Here is a 16919-nt window from a genome sequence, read left to right as displayed (position 1 = left end):
TTACATGTACTCCCAAGCAGTAGTATTAATACGCATGTACAGATTTGAACATAGACTGAATCATCTGGATGTGGGGCTGAAGTATGGAATAAGAGTCTGAAAGTAACTTGAAGAAATGCAAAAATTGGTGAGAAATGAGGGGTTTGCCTACCAAAATTGATTGTAGCATATTAAGTGTGAGAAAGGAATCTCAAATCCAGGCTCATATTTATGAAGTTGTCTTCTCACTCCCACACCCTATTTAAAAATGTTGATGATAATGCACAATATGATCATAAAACGGTTTGAATTTTGTTTCAATTAATAGGTACAGGAGACAATACAGTGGCTCTCTGATTTCTTGCACAAATTGCGCCTTTCAAAAACAGACTTAAGAAGCTTTGGTCTATTTTCAAAGTGGACTCCATATATGAATGAAGTGAAGAAATTCTGGATGTTCCTTGCTACGTCTTTTATTGACTCTGAGGTCTCCAAGTTGACCCAAGAACCTGCAGCCAGTAACAAAAATGCAGCAGGTATTATTTAAAGAAAATATTATCAAGTACAGATTTATAAATCCTACATTGCTTGATCACATTAGATGAAGAAATGTAACAATTCAACTAGAAGATTTCATCAATATCATTCCTGTTGAATCTTTGTGTTTAATTTCCCTGACTCTTAATTTGAACAAATTCAAAGCAAACTCTCACTAATGGATCACAAACGAGAAAATCTGCAGATGCTGGAAATCCAAGCAACACACACAAAATGTTGGAGGAACTTAGCAAGCCAGGCAGCATCTAGGAAAAGAGTACAATTGATGTTTAAGACCAAAACCCTTCGGCAGGACTTACAAATGGATGGCCTGATAACTGCATTTGCATGTTAATTTTGAAGTGTAATCATTTAACATTTTCCCAAATACATGATGTTTTAATGCAGGCTTTCTATTCTGTTGTTTCAGTATTGTAGTACTAGTTACATTTGAAGCAATCTCCAACTAGGACTAACGTAACACATCACAATCGCTACCAATAATATTTGCCCTGAGCTGTAATAGTGTTGCGCTAACCATCATAGTGGTCTAGTGTATTGCATGCAGCTATTACAGCAAAGGGCTCGGAGTTCAGATTTCAATCCCGCCATCTTCTGTAAGGAGTCTCTGTGTATCCTCCCTGTGGAATGTATGTATTTACCCCAGGTCCGCAGGTTTCTTCCCACCAGTGTAGGTTAATTTTTTATTGTAAATCATGCCGTGATTGAGTTAAGGGTTAAATCAGAGTTGTCAGGGGTTGCTGGGCAGCATGGCTCAAAGGGCCAGAAGAGTCTATTCTGTGCGGTATCTCCAAGTAAATTTATTTATTTTTGTGTTTAATCTCTTGTAACATTCAGTCTAATTCTTCACTGGCTGCTCTGTGAGCCATTATGCATTCATCACACACAATAAGTATACAGTCTTTTAGAATTTTTTTCCTTTACTGCCTCTCAATGTCAAATTTAAAGGGACTTTAAAAGCCAAATACGCACTTTTCTCCCCACAAAACACAACACCTGATGATTTTCATGCACAGGACAATCACATTTTGTCTTTAAACTTTAGCCAAAAGTAGGTTAATGAAGAAAGTTTTCCAGTTCCACCAGAAACATCCACAATGACGGGCATTAATGATGTTAACTGAGTCCTGCCAAATGGTTCCGGCCTGAAACGTCGACTGTACTTTTTCCCATAGGTGCTGCCAGGTCTGCTGAGTTTTCCCAGCATTTTGTGTGTGTTGCTCAGATTTCCAGCATCTGCAGATTTTCTCTTGTTTGAGACATTAATGTCCGATGTTTCATTAGTTGTTATACACAGCCTCTGTAATAGTATCTTAGGCATTTCTTTGATATCTCACTAAACTGATATCTGTTCTGGGACCTCTACTTTTTGTGATTTTTATTAACGACCTGGATGAGGGGGTAGAAGAGTGGGTTGGCAAGTTTGCAGATGACACGAAGATTGGTGGTGTTGTAGATAGTGTAGAGGATTGTCGAAGATTGCAGAGAGACGTTGATAGGATGCAGAAGTGGGTTGAGAAGTGGCAGATGGAGTTCAACCCGGAGAAGTGTGAGGTGGTACACTTTGGAAGGACAAACTCCTAGGCAGAGTACAAAGTAAATGGCAGGATACTTGGTAGTGTGGAGGAGCAGAGGGATTTGGGGATACGTGTCCACAGATCCCTGAAAGTTGCCTCATGGGTAGATAGGGTAGTTAAGAAAACTTATGGGGTGTTACTTTCGTAAGTCAAAGGATAGAGTTTAAGAGACGCGATGTATTGATGCAGCTCTATAAAACTCTGGATAGGCCACACTTGGAGTACTGTGTCCAGTTCTGGTCGCCTCACTATAGGAAGGATGTGGAAGCATTGGAAAGGGTACAGAGGAGATTTACCAGGATGCTCCCTGGTTTAGAGCGTATGGATTATGATCAGAGATTAAGGGAGCTAGGGCTTTACTCTTTGGAGAGAAGGAAGATGAGAGGAGACATGATGGAGGTGTACAAGATATTAAGAGGAATAGACAGAGTGGACAGCCAGTGCCTCTTCCCTAGAGCACCACTGCTCGGTATAAGAGGGCATGGCTTTAAGTTAAGGGGAGGGAAGTTCAAGGGGGATATTAGAGGAAGGTTTTTCACTCAGAGAGTGGTTGTTGCATGGAATGCACTGCCTGAGTCAGTGGTGGAGGCAGATACACTAGTAAAGTTTAAGAGACTACTAGACAGGTATATGGAAGAATTCAAGGTGGGGGGGTTAAATGGGAGGCAGGGTTTGAGAGTCGACACAACATTGTGGGCCGAAGGGCCTGTGATGCGCTGTACTATTCTATGTTCTAAACATGGTCTTTATGTGCAAGACAAAAGCATATTCTATTTTATTGTATATCTTTAGTTTTTTTCAATTTTTTTTTAATGACTTGACATTTCATTGTAGGTATGCAGTTGGTTTATGCAGAATTGCTGGAACTTTTCAAACCATGGCTAATCGTACTAAATACAGAAAAAGGAAGGTAACTACTTTGTGCTTAATTATAAAATACAAGACTGAACAAAAGTTTGAATTTGCACTGCATTTTGCAAGATCCTAAATATGTGTACACTCACATGGGGCTGCTAAACAAAATAAAAGCCCCTGGCATTACTGGAAAGATAACAGCCTGGATAGAAACTTAGCTGACTGGCAGGAGACTGACGGGCGTTTTCTTGTTGTCTACTAGTGGTGTTCTGCAGGGTTTAGTGTAGGGACAAAGTTTTTCACATTATATGTTAATGATTTGGATACTGGAATTAATGGCTTTGAGGTCAAGCTTATGGACAGTGCAAAAAATAAGTGAAAAGGCAGGTAGTGTTGAGAAAACGGAGTCTGAGAAGAACTTGGACAGGTTAGGATAATGGACGAAAAAGTTGCAGACAGAATACAGTGTAGGGAAGTATGTGTTATGCACATTGGCAGTAGGGATAAAAGCATAGACTATTTTCTAAACGGGAGAAGATTCAGTAATGAGAGGTGCAAAGGGACTTGGGAATTGAGTAGGTGGTAAGGAAGGTAAATGTAATGTTAGTGTTCATTTTGAGAGGACTAGAATATAAAAGCAAGGGTGTAAAGCTGAGGCTTAAAAAGCATTGGTCAGGCCTCACTTGGAGTGTTGTGAGCAGTTTTGGGCCATTAAGAAAAAATGTTCTGTCATTGGAGAGAGTTTAGAGGAGATTAATGAGAATGATCCTGGATTGAAAGGTTTAATGTGTGAGGAGTGTTTGATAGCTCTGGGCCTGTACTTGCTGGAGTTTAGAAGAATGAAGGGGGGGGGGTGTTCTCATTGAAAGCTATTGGATATTGAAAGGCCAAGACAGAGTGAGTGTGAAGAGGATGTTTCCAATGATGAGGGAGTCTAGGACCAGAGGACACAGCTTCAAAATACAAGGCCATCTCTTTCAAACAGAGATGAAGGTAAATTTCTTTAGCCAGAGGCTGATGTATCTGTGGAATCAATTGCTACAAACATTATGGAGGTTGTCATTGGATATATTTAAAGGGGAGTTTGATAGGTTCTTAATTAGTCAGGCCAACAAAGGTTATCGGGAAAAGGCAGGAGAAAGGGGTTGAGTGGTTTAATAAATCAGCCATGATGGAATGCTGAAACAGACTAGATGGGCTGAATGGCCTAATTCTACTTCTTTGTATTATAGTCTTAAGTTCTAAATGTTTGTCTGTGAAAGTACAAAACAGCAATTCCTTTTTTTTGAATTTATGGAGATTTTTATATCAATTAGAATAAATTACTTTCCTAAAATTAAGATACAAATTAATTTAGGGCATTAATACATAAAGGAAATATTGATCAAAATACAATTTTACCTCTAAGCGCCTGCCTTATTTGTTAAGTCCTCGGATTGTTAAAGGCTGGGTTCATTTTCAAATTCATCATTCATCAAGCTTTATAAGTTTCAGGTTTCTGTTTTGACAGTGAAGTTTGAGCTACAGTATGCAGTATGCTGTATGTTCTTCTCGCAGAGAAGATGGAAAAATGGAAAATTATATGATTAGGAAATGGGCTACAACATACCTACCCCTTGCCAGTAGCTCTGAAAGGAACCACCAGCAAGCTGATTTTCACAGATCTGTCAAATCTGTGACCTGCTCATAGCAGATTTCAGATTCAGTTTACTGTCATTTAGAAACCACAAATGCAATGCAGTTAAAAAATGAGACAACGTTCCTCCAGAATGATATCACAAAAGCATATGACAAAACAGACTACACCAGAAAATCCACATAACATTTGGCAATCCCCAATCCAGAGTCCAGAGAAGCTGCTGCATATTAATAGAAAGGCTGGAGGTTAGCTACCAGTGCATCTCATGTTCTTCAACTAGATTTAACATTGAATTTAATTGATTCAATATTAACAATTGTGTATTGAGCTAAGGAGTCTGCTGCACTTCCCACCTGGCACTTCAGCTTTACAACAGCCATGGCAAGTGCAGCTCTTTTCATTCAAATGGAGTCACTGATCTTGACTAAAAGTTGAGTCCAAAGTAAATTATTTTGATTTTAAATTTACTGTTTTTAATAATTTTTAATTACTTGTGTTTTAACATAAATATTATATTCATTTTTTTCTTTTTAAAAGTCTCTGGCGAAGATGTATAAAAATAGTTTTTGTCAGCATCAGTGTAGTTGAAGGGGAATCTCAGGACCTGCCTTGGTGCTGTTCAATCACTGCTTCATTTTGCAGTGCAGCCTTGGTAGTGAGATTCCAAAATGGGCCTACATGGGCGGGCCAGCTTAAACACGGTCTTGAAGCAGGCAAGTTACAATAATGGAGAGCTCCTTTCAGTATTCTACCCAAGACGTACAAAAAAGCTGGATGAACTCAGCAGGTCGGGCAGCATCCGTTGAAATTGGAAGGTTAATCTTGAAATTTAACTTCACTTTGGCATTTTTGCTATATTATTAACATGTGGGGACCCACTTTCTGCACAGGTGAACCGGTTCACAAATAGCCAGCACGTGGGGGGAGACTTTGGTAATGTACCTCTGATGTCATTTCTGCCTGGAGAGGGCGGGCGCTAGGGATTAAATGCCAGCGCCATGAAGTTTGAATAAACAAGTCTCGAAACGACTTACTGACTGCGTGTCGTTATTTCAGCGCTGTGTGCAGCACATCGCTACATTGGTGACCCCGACGGTCCAAAAGGGATTTGGACCAAAGATGACCGACTCTTCATCTGTTCACGCGGTTTCGCTGAAACTGCCGACTTTCTGGACACTGTGACCACGCGTGTGGTTTAGCCAAGCAGAAGCCCAGTTCCAGATTCGGCAGATATCCTCTGATTCCACGCATTACTATCACGTGGTGAGTGCCCTTGACCAGGAGATGGCCGCCCAGGTTGCGGATTTCATACAGTCGCCCCCAGAAGAAGGCAAATATGAAGCATTCAAGGCGCTGCTCATTGGGACCTTTGGCCTGTCACGGCGTGAGCGGGGTGCCCACCTGCTTCACCCGGACGGTTTGGGAGACAGACTGCCGTCAGCATTGATGAGCGAGATGCTGGCCCTGGCTGACAGATACAAGCCCTGCCTATTGTTCAAGCAAGTGTTCCTAGAGCAACTGCCTGAGGACATACATCTGCTGTTGGCCGACGCAGATTTCAGTGACCCCCGGAAGGTGGCGGCCCAGGCAGACGTGCTGTGGAAAGCCAAGGGGGAGAGCGTGGCGTCCATCGGTCAGATTACCAGGCCACGTGCCCAACAGTGGACCAGACCAGGCCCGGCAGTGGGGCGCACACAACAGAGGCAGGAGTGAGGAGGCCAGTGAACAGTGGTGTTTCTACCACCAGCGGTGGGGCACAAAAGCCCGCTGTTGTCACCCACCCTGCGAGGGCCAGGCCAGCTGCCGCTAATGACTATGGCGGCTGGCCACCAGGACAGCCTCTTGTACGTCTGGGACAAACAGTCGGGACACCGCTTCTTGGTCAACACCAGCAACAGGAAGCCAGGGCCCACCCTGAGGGCTGCAAACAGCAGCACGATATGGACCTAAGGCACCCGCACAGTGCAGCTGCAGTTCGGCACCAGCCAGTTCACGTGGGGCTTCACACTGGCCGCGGTGGCCCAACCACTTCTGGGGGTGGACTTCTTGCGAGCTCACAGCCTGCTGGTCGACTTTCAAGGGAAAAGACTGGTACATGCCGAGACTTTCCAGACGTTCTCCCTGGGTGAAGCCAAGTTGCCGGCCCCACACCTGGACTCCATCACGCTGTCGGACAACGAATTCACCAGAATCCTGGCGGACCTTCCATCAATTCTGGCACCGCAGTTCACGGCAATCATTCCCAGACATGAGGTACAGCACTACATCCCGACCAAGGGACCTCCCCTCCACGCCCGCGCACGAAGGCTCCCCCCAGAAAAGCGCCGCCTGGCAAAGGAAGAGTTCAAGAGGATGGAGGAATTGTGGATCGTATGGAGGTCCGACAGCCCATGGGCCTCCCACCTGCACATGATGCCCAAAGTAGCTGGAGGTTGGAGACCATGTGGCGACTACCGCAGACTGAATGAGGCTACAACTCCAGACCGCTACCCCGTGCTGCATATACAGGACTTTGCAGCAAACCTGCACGGGGCAAGAATATTTTCCAAAGTAGACCTCATCCGGGGATACCATCAAATCCCGGTGCACCCTGAAGACATCCCCAAAATGGTACATACCACCCCGTTCGGCCTGTTCGAGTTCCTCCGAATGACATTCGGCCTGAAGAATGCCGCACAGACATTCCAGCGGCTAATGGATGTGGTGGGACGTGACCTGGACTTTGCGTTCATCTATTTGGACGACATCCTTATAGCCAGCAGTAGTCGCCAGGAGCATCTGTCCCACCTCCGCCAGCTCTACTCCCGCCTGAGTGATTTCGGCCTCACGATCAACCCGGCCAAATGCCAGTTCGGTCTTGATACCATTGACTTCCTGGGCCACAGGATTACCAAAGACGGGGCAACACCTCTGCCCGCCAAGGTTGACGCGATCCGCCACTTTGCCCGGCCCAACATGGTCAAAGGCCTACAGGAGTTTGTTGGTATGGTGAACTTCTACCACCGTTTCCTCCCCTCAGCAACATGTATCATGCGCCCTTTGTACACCCTGATGTCGGGTAAAGACAAGGACATTACTTGGGACGAGGAGGCTGCGGCCGCTTTCGTTAAAGCCAAGGAAGCCTTGGCAGATGCCGCGATGCTGGTGCACCCCAGAACGGACCTTCCAACTGCCCTCACGGTGGACACATCCGACACAGCAGTCGATGGGGTGCTGGAGCAGCTCATCGAGGGGCGCTGGCAACCCTTGGTATTCTTCAGCAAGCACCTACGACCACCCGAACTCAAGTACAGTGCTTTCGACCAGAAGCTGTTGGCATTGTATCTGGCAATCCGGCATTTCAGGTACTTCTTAGAAGGCAGGCCATTCACCGCCTTCACGGACCACAAGCCATTGACCACACTGTCCCTGGGGGTGGACTATGCAGCACTGGCGGAGGGTTAACAGGCAGACGACAAGATGTCCAGCTACAGGACCGCAGTCTCGGGTTTGCAGCTGCAGGACTTTCTCGTAGGCCCAGGTGAGAGGACCCTCCTGTGCGACGTGGCTACTGGCCAACCTCGCCTCATCATCCCGGCAGCCTGGAGGTGGTGAGTTTTCGACTCCATACATGGTTTGGTGCACCCATCTATCAGGACAACCGTCTGGCTGGTCTCCAGCAAGTTTGTGTGGCACGGACTTCGCAAGCAAGTCAGTGAATGGGCCAGAACATGTGCGCAGTGCCAAACAGCCAAGGTGCAGCGGCACACTAAAGCCCCACCGCAGCAGTTCGAACCCACCCACCGGCGGTTCGACCACATTCATGTGGATATCGTGGGCACACTACCAGTGTCCCGAGGAGAGCGGTACCTCCTAACTATGGTAGATTGGTTCACGAGGTGGCCAGAGGCGGTCCTGCTCACCGACACATCTGCCAATTCCTGTCCCCGAGCACTGATTGCAACCTGGGTAGCACGCTTTGGGGTACTGGCCCACATTACCTCCGACAGAGGCGCCCAGTTCACCTGCAGCTTGTGGTTGGCTGTGGCCAGCCTGTTGGGAATGCAGCTACACCACACTACTGCCTACCACCCACAGTCGAACGGCTTCCACCGTCACTTGAAGTCGGCTCTCATGGCCCGCCTGAGAGGACCTAACTGGGTAGACAAGCTTCCCTGGGTCCTGTTTGGAATTCGCACAGTGCCCAAAGAGGATCTGCACGTCTCGTCGGCCGAGTTGGTGTACGGCGCACCCCAGCCATCCCGGGAGAGTTCATACCAGCCCCAGGGGGGCAAGAGGAGGAACCCGCAGCAGTCCTGGACAGGCTACGCGAAAGGCTTGGCAACCTGGCCCCCGTACCAACGTCACAGCACGGATGGGCCCTGACCCATGTACCCAAAGACCTGCAGGACTGTAAGTTTGTATTTGTATGAAGGGGCGGACACCAGGCACTGCTACAGCGGCCGTACGAGGGACCGTTCAAGGTGATCAACAACAACGGGTCCACGTACGTTCTGGGCACTGGGGGGAGAGAGGAGGTTTTCACAGTGGACCGACTCAAACCAGCCCATGTGGACTTGGCGCAGCTGATTGAGGTTCAGGCACTGCAGCGCAGAGGCAGACCTCCCAAACAGAGGCTGATCCAGACTGTGGACATTGGGGGGGTTTATCGCCGGTTCTGGGGTTGGGGGGGGATTATGTGGTGACCTGCTTTCTGCGCAGGCGAACTGGCTCACAAATAGCCAGGGGGAGACTTTGGTAACGCACCTCTGACGTCATTTCTGCCTGGAGAGGGCGGGCGCTAGGGATTAATTGCCCGCGCCGCGAAGTTTGAACAAACTAGTCTTGAAACGATTTAACGACTGCGTGTCATTATTTCAGTGCTGTGTGTAGCACATCACTACAAACATTCCTTTGATGCATATTTTAATGCATCTTCCAATAACCAATGATGCAACTCCTTCAATTTCCCTCTATGAATGCTGCCTGACCTGTAGAGTTCCTCCGGTATTTTGCAACTCCTGTGATTTGACTCACAGAATAATAAATTGATTTATTTGCAGTAGCTACGAAGTTTCTGCTGCTTTCCCTAGTAACATTTTTCCACTGTCTTGGATCAGCTGTAGCATTCAAATCAAGTTCCAGTCCTGGGTTCAAGTGGTCTTGAAGGATTTTTTTCAACATCATCAGGATGATGAAATTAATTGACTCATTAAACTAAACCTGTTTAGTTGCTCACTGTTACTTGTTAGCCCTACTCTCCTAAAATCTCTCCCGCCTGCCTTTTTCATCCTCACTTCAAACAGATACAATCACCTATCTCCCTGATTACATCCGTCCTGGCGTACTATCAGGCTAATCTGTCCAGGAGTTTCTGTTACTTTCACAGAATGCTATCAAAACCAGCATCACTTACCCATGCCTAAATGTCCTCTAATGTAGCATTCAAATCTCTAGCAGGATAGGCTAATCAACATTAATTTCCCCCCTCTGGCCAAAACCCTCAATTTATACCTGATATAGCTCCATTCATTTGGCCTTCATCAGATTCCCAAATCGATTCAAACATTTTCATGAGAAAAGATTACTGGAAAGGCAGAGGAAACAATTCAATCGTTTTCTCAAATTTATCTTGGAAAATGTGTTACAATCTCACTGGGATATGGAAATCCTTGGCCAATGATAGCTCAAAATGAAGGAAAAATATCCAGGGTGGTATTGAGAACTTTAAGATGCATCTTCCAAGCAATTATAGAATCGCTGTGTAACTAGGGAAAGGAGTGTACTAGTGCCAATCAACTCACCTGTTCAATTCATGAAGCACCACCTAGTCTATCTGTTTCAGAGTCACGGTCTTATTGGTCTCAGGAGCTATCTCCATAATCCAAAAACTGGACTGAAAATATGACTGGCTATACCAATGACTACTTTATAAATGCAAATGCTATTCAGAATCAGAATCAGGTTTATTATCACTGGCATGTGACGTGAAATTTGTTAACATAGCAACAGCAGTTCAATGCAATACACCATCTAGCAGAGAAAAGGATAATAGTAAATAGAATTTAAAAAAATAAGTATATCAATTACGTATATTGAATAGATTTAAAAGATCGTGCAAAAGCAGAAATACTGTATATTTTAAAAACAGTGAGGTAGTGTCCAAAGGTTCAATAACCATTTAGGAATCGGATGGCAGAAGGGAAGAAGCTGTTCCTGAATCGCTGAGTGTGCGCCTTCAGGCTCTGTACCTCCTACCTGATGGTAACGGTGAGAAAAGGGCATGCCCTGGGTGCTGGGGGTCGTTCATAATGGATGCTGCCTTTCTGAGACATCACTCCCTAAAGATGTCCTGGGTACTTTGTAGGCTAGTACCCAAGATAGAACTGACTAGATTTACAACCTTCCGCAGCTTCTTTCAGTCCTGTGCAGAAGCCCCTCTATACCAGACAGTGATGTAACCTGTCAGAATGCTCTCCACGGTACAACTATAGAAGTTTTAAATTTTTATTTGTTGACATGCCAAATCTCTTCAAACTCCTAATAAAGTATAGCTGCTGTCTTGCCTTCTTTATAGCTACATCAATATGTTGGGACCAGGTTAGAAGCTGCTCACTCTCTCCACTTCTGATCCCTCTGAGGATTGGTATGTGTTACTTCGTCTTACCCTTCCTGAAGTCCACAATCAGCTCTTTCGTCTTACTGATGCTGAGTGCCAGGTTGTTGCTGCAGCACCACTCCACTAGTTGGCATATCTCACTCCTGTGTGCCCTCTCGTCACCACCTGAGATTCTACCAACAATGGTTGTATCATCAGCAAATTTATAGATGGTATTTGAGCTACGCCTGACCACATAGTCACGTGTATATAGAGAGCAGAGCAATGGGCTAAGCACACACCCCTGTGGTGCCAGTGTTGATTGTCAGTGAGGAGGATATGTTATCACCAATCTGCTAGACTTTGGTCTTCCGGTTAGGAAGTCGAAGGTCCAGTTGCAGTGGGAGGTACAGAGACCCAAGTTCTGCAACTTTTCAATCAGGATTGTGGGAATGATGGTACTAAATGCTGAACTATAGTTGATGAACAACATCTTGACATGGATGTTTGTGTTGTCCAGGTGGTTTAAAGCCATGGGGAGAGCCATTGAGATTGCATCTGCCATTGACCTATTGTGGCGATAGGCAAATTGCAGTGGGTCCAGGTCCTTGCTGAGGCAGGAGTTCAGTCTAGTCATGACCAACCTCTCAAAACATTTAATCACTGTCGATGTGAGTGCTACCAGGAGATAGTCATTAAGGCAGTCCACATTATTGTTCTTAGGCACTGGTATAATTGTTGCCTTTTTGAAGCAAGTGGGAACTTCTGCCTGTTGCAGTGAAAGTTTGAAAATGTCCTTGAATACTCCCGCTAGTTGGTTGGCACAGGATTTCAGAGCCTTACCAGATACTCCGTCGGGACCTTCTGCCTTGCGAGGGTTCACTCTCTTTAAAGTAAGCCTAACATCGGCCTCTGAGAAGGAGATCACAGGGTCATCAGGTGCAGCAGGGATCTTCACAGCTGTAGTTGTGTTCTCATTTTCAAAGTGTGCATAGAAGGCATTGAGATCATCTGGTGGTGAAGCATCGCTGCCATTCGTGCTATTGGGTTTCGCTTTGTAGAAAGTAATGCCAGAGTTGACATGCATCCAATGTCACGTTCAGCCTCTTTCAAAATTGTCTTTTTGCCCTTGAAATAGTCCTCCACAAATCATACCTGGTTTTCTGGTACAGGCTTGGGTTGCAAGACTTGAATGTTACGGATCTAGCATTCAGCAGATGATGTACCTCCTGGTTCATCCAGGGCTTTTAGTTTGGGAATGTACAGTAAGTCTTTGTAAGACTAAGTACTCTATAGGAACAAGTCATTCTGCTTGTTCCTATAAAGTAAGTGATAACTTATAATTATCATAGAAAACATTTTGATAGCATTAGCAATTTGCATCAAACCTTGATGGAAGAGTTCTTTAAAGAAGGTAATTCAATGAAAACTTGTTTTTATATAATTTTATATGTATGCATATTAGTTTTTCCACAATCAAAATCAAACCTATTCAGCTTAATTTATTGCTATAAATGTTTAATTTTATAGGTCTTGCCCACTACCCCTATATCAATTAGCATTCATATAATGTTTTCATTTACAGCAATAACTATTCCTATCCTTGGTTAGAGATTGACACTCCAATTGCTTCTGGAATGGTGAAGCTGTTTACAAAATGTGTTGATTACCTGCATCAGAGTTTAAAAGGTAAGCTTGTAGCAGTGTGCTACACGCAGCGCTAAAATAACGACACGGAGTCGGTAAACTGCATTTAAAGAAGATTTTATTCGATCTTCACAGTCTTGCTTTAAAGCCTCCCTGATCCCGCCCTCCCCGGGCGCGGATGCTGTAGGAGCACGTACTCACAATCCCACGCCGGCTTTTCCCTTTGTTGGTGAAGCAGACCTGGCGCCCTTTTGGGACTGGCCTTTGTGCTGGCGCGCTGGTTATTTGTGAGCAGGTTCAAGTGCGCTAGGAAGTGGGTCGCCACATAACCCCCCCCCAGCCCAGAACCGGCGATACACCCCCCAATGTCCACAGTCTGGGCCGGACCCTGTTTGGGAGGTCGGCCTCTGCGCCGCGGTGCCGGAAACTCGACCGGTTGCGCCAAGTCCACATGGGCCGGTTTGAGTCGATCCACCGTGAAAACCTCCTCTCTCCCCCCAACGTCCAGCACGAACGTGGACCCGTTGTTTCTGAGCACCGTAAACGGCCCCTCGTAGGGCCATTGCAGCGGTGGCCGATGCCCGCCCCTTCGTACAAACACAAACTTACAGTTCTGCAGGTCTTGGGGTATGCAGGTTGGGTTCTGCCCATGCTGCGAAGTGGGTATGGGGGCCAGGTCACCAAGTCTCTCGCGTAGTCTGCCCAGGACTGCTGCGGGTTCTTCCTCTTGTCCCCTTGGGGCTGGTATGAACTCTCCGGGGATGACCAGGGGTGCGCCGTACACCAACTCGGCCGACGAGGTGTGCTAATCGTCTTTGGGCGCCGTGCGGATGCCGAGTAGGACCCAGGGAAGCTCGTCCACCCAGTTAGTTCCTCTCAGGTGGGCCATGAGAGCCGACTTCAGGTGACGGTGGAAACGCTCCACCAGCCCGTTCAACTGTGGGTGGTAGGCAGTGGTGTGGTGCAGCTGTGTCCCCAAAAGGCTGTCCATAGCTGACCACAGGCTGGAGGTGAACTGGGCGCCTCTGTCGGAGGTAATGTGGGCCAGTACACCAAAGCGGGACACCCTGGTGGCAATCAGTGCCCGGGCGCAAGATTCGGAGGTGGTGTCGGTGAGCGGGATCGCCTCTGGCCATCTTGTGAACCGGTCCACGATAGCCGCTGCACCTTGGCCGTCTGGCAGTGCATGCACGTTCTGGCCCATTCACTGACCTGCTTGCGGAGTCTGTGCCGGAGACCATCCGGATGGTTGTCCTGATGGAGGGGTGCGCTAAGTAATGAATGGAGTTGAAAACACATCGCCGCCAAGGTGCCAGGACAACGGGATGGGGCTGGCCAGTGGCAACGTCAGAGAGTAGGGTCCTCTCACCTGGGCCTACGGGGAGGTCCTGGAGCTGCAAACCGGAGACTGCGGTTCTGTAACTCGGGATCTCCTCATCCGCCTGCTGCGCCTCTGCCAGCGCCTCAAAGTCTACCCCTTGGGAAAGGGCATGAATGTTAGGGCGAGAGAGCGCGTCTGCCATGACATTGTCCTTACCCAAGACGTGCCGGACATCCATCATGTATTCAGAGATGTAGGACAGATGGCACTGCTGGCGGGACGACCAGGGATCGGACACCTTCGTGAACGTAAAGGTAAGCGGCTTGTGGTCCGTGAACGCGGTGAAGGGCCTACCTTCTAAGAAGTACCTGAAATGCCGGATTGCCAGGTATAGCGCCAACAGTTCCCGGTCGAAAGCACTGTATTTGAGCTCGGCTGGCCGCAGGTGTTTGCTGAAAAACGCCAGGGGTTGCCAGCGACCCGCGATGAGTTGCTCCAATACCCCACCGACTGCCGTGTTAGATGCGCCCACCGTGAGGGCGGTAGGGACGTCCATCCTGGGGTGCACTAGCATCGTGGCGTTTGCCAAGGCTTCTTTCATTTTAATGAAAGCGGCGGCAGACTCCTCATCCCAGGTAGTGTCCTTGCCCGGACCCGACAGCAGGGCGAACAGGGGGCGCATGATTCGGGCAGCTGAAGGGAGGAAGCGGTGGTAGAAATTGACCATACCTACGAATTCCTGAAGGCCTTTGATTGTGGTGGGTCGGGGGAAATGGCGGACCGCGTCTACCTTAGCGGGCAGAGGGGTCGCCCCGTCTTTAGTAATCCTGTGGCCCAGGAAGTCAATGGTGTCGAGCCTGAACTGGCATTTGGCTGGGTTGATTGTTTGACCGTACTCACTCAGTCGGGTGTAGAGTTGATGGAGGTGGGACAGATGCTCCTGACGACTGCTGCTGGCTATGAGAATGTCGTCCAAATAGATGAATGCGAAGTCCAGGTCGCGTCCCACTGTATCCATTAACCACTGGAACGTCTGTGCGGCATTCTTCAGGCCAAACGGCATGCGGAGGAACTCAAAGGCTGAACGGAGTGATGAGAGCCGTTTTGGGGACGTCGTCCGGATGCATCGGGATTTGATGGTATCCCCGACGAGGTCTACCTTGGAGAAGATCCGTGCGCCATGCAGGTTTGCTGCAAAGTCCTGAATGTGCGGCACAGGGTAGCGATCCGGTGTGGTAGCCTCGTTCAGCCTGCGGTAGTCGCCGCATGGTCTCCAGCCCACTGTCGCTTTGGGTACCATGTGCAGGGGGGAGGCCCATGGGCTGTCGGACCGCCGGATGATCCCCAATTCCTCCATCCTCTTGAACTCCTCCTTCGCCAGTTGGAGCTTGTCCGGGGGATGCTGCCGAGCACGGGCGTGGAGGGGTGGTCCCTGGGTCGGGATGTGGTGCTGTACGCCGTGTCTGGGCATGGCTGCCGTGAACTGCTGTGCCAGAACCAATGGGAAATCCGCCAGGACTCTGGTCAAGTCGTTGTCGGACAGCGTGATGGAGTCAAGGTGTGGGGCTGGCAACTGGACTTCTCCCAGGGAGAACATCTGAAAGGTCTTGGCGTGGACCAGTCTCTGCCTTGGCAAGTCGACCAGCAGGCTGTGAGCCCGCAAAAAATCCGCACCCAGAAGCGGTTGGGCTACGACAGCCAGTGTGAAGTCCCACGTGAACCGGCTGGAGCTGAACTGTAGCTGCACAGTACGGGTGCCATAGGTCCTTACTGTGCTGCCGTTCACGGCCCTCGGGGGGACCCGGTGCTCGGTTGCGGGTGTCGCAACTCGTCGGAGGTAAGACGCTGATCTCGGCACCGGTGTCGACCAAAAAACGGCGTCCCGACCTCTTGTCCCACACATACAGGAGGCTATCCCAATGGCCAGCCGCCGTAGCCATCAGCAGCTGCTGGCCCTGGTGTTTCCCGGGAACTTGCAGGGCAGGCTACAGCGGCGGGCTTCTGCGCCCCACCGCTGGTGGTAGAAACACCATTGTTCATTGGGCTCCTCACCCCTGCCTCTGGGGTTAGCAGGCTCTATGGCCGGGCATGGTCCGGTTTGCTGCTGGGAGGGTGGCCTGGTGATCTGTGTGACAGACGCCCCACTCACCTTCTTGGCGTTCCACAGCAAGTCCGCCCGGGCTGCCACCTTCTGGGGGTCGCTGAAATTCGCGTTGGACAGCAACAGGCGTTTGTCCTCGGGCAGCTGCTCCAGGAATGCCTGCTCAAACATGAGGCAGGGTTTGTGTCCACCGGCCAGAGACAACATCTCATTCACTAAAGCCGATGGAGTTCTGTCTCCCAAACCATCCAGGTGCAGTAAACGGGCAGCCCGCTCGCGCCGTGAGAGTCCGAAAGTCCTGAGGAGCAGGGCTTTGAATTCCATGTACTTGCCGTCCGCTGGGGGAGACTGCACGAACTCCTCAACCTGGGCCACTGTGTCCTGGTCGAGGGAGCTCACCACGGAGTAGTAACGTGTGGCATCCGAGGTTATCTGCCAAACGTGGAATTGGGCTTCTGCTTGCTGGAACCATAGGTGAGGTCGCAGCATCCAGAAGCTTGGCAGTTTCAACGAAACCGCATGAACAGGTGCGGCGTCAGTCATCTCCGGTCCAAAAATGTTTTGGACCGTCGGGGTCACCAATTGTAGCGGTGTGCTACACACAGCGCTAAAATAACGTCATGGAGTCGGTAAACTGCAGTTAAAGAAGATTTTATTTGAACTTC

General features: G+C 48.4%; 1 protein-coding gene across 2 annotated transcripts in view; it reads left to right on the top strand.

Moving 5' to 3' along the window:
- The window catches only part of epg5 (ectopic P-granules autophagy protein 5 homolog (C. elegans)), a 134144-nt gene that overhangs the window by 85083 nt on the left and 32142 nt on the right, over window positions 1-16919 (top strand). For both annotated transcript variants that reach the window (XM_059989479.1, XM_059989478.1), the window contains exons 33-35: window positions 308-515; window positions 2949-3024; window positions 12771-12874. In XM_059989479.1, coding sequence (XP_059845462.1) covers window positions 308-515; window positions 2949-3024; window positions 12771-12874 — 388 coding nt within the window. The remainder of the gene's footprint in view (window positions 1-307; window positions 516-2948; window positions 3025-12770; window positions 12875-16919) is intronic.

Source organism: Hypanus sabinus, chromosome 14 (assembly GCF_030144855.1).
Source record: "Hypanus sabinus isolate sHypSab1 chromosome 14, sHypSab1.hap1, whole genome shotgun sequence".
NCBI lineage: Eukaryota > Metazoa > Chordata > Chondrichthyes > Myliobatiformes > Dasyatidae > Hypanus > Hypanus sabinus.
The sequence above is the reverse complement of the archived record's forward strand: the minus strand, read 5'-3'. Positions and strand labels throughout refer to the sequence as shown.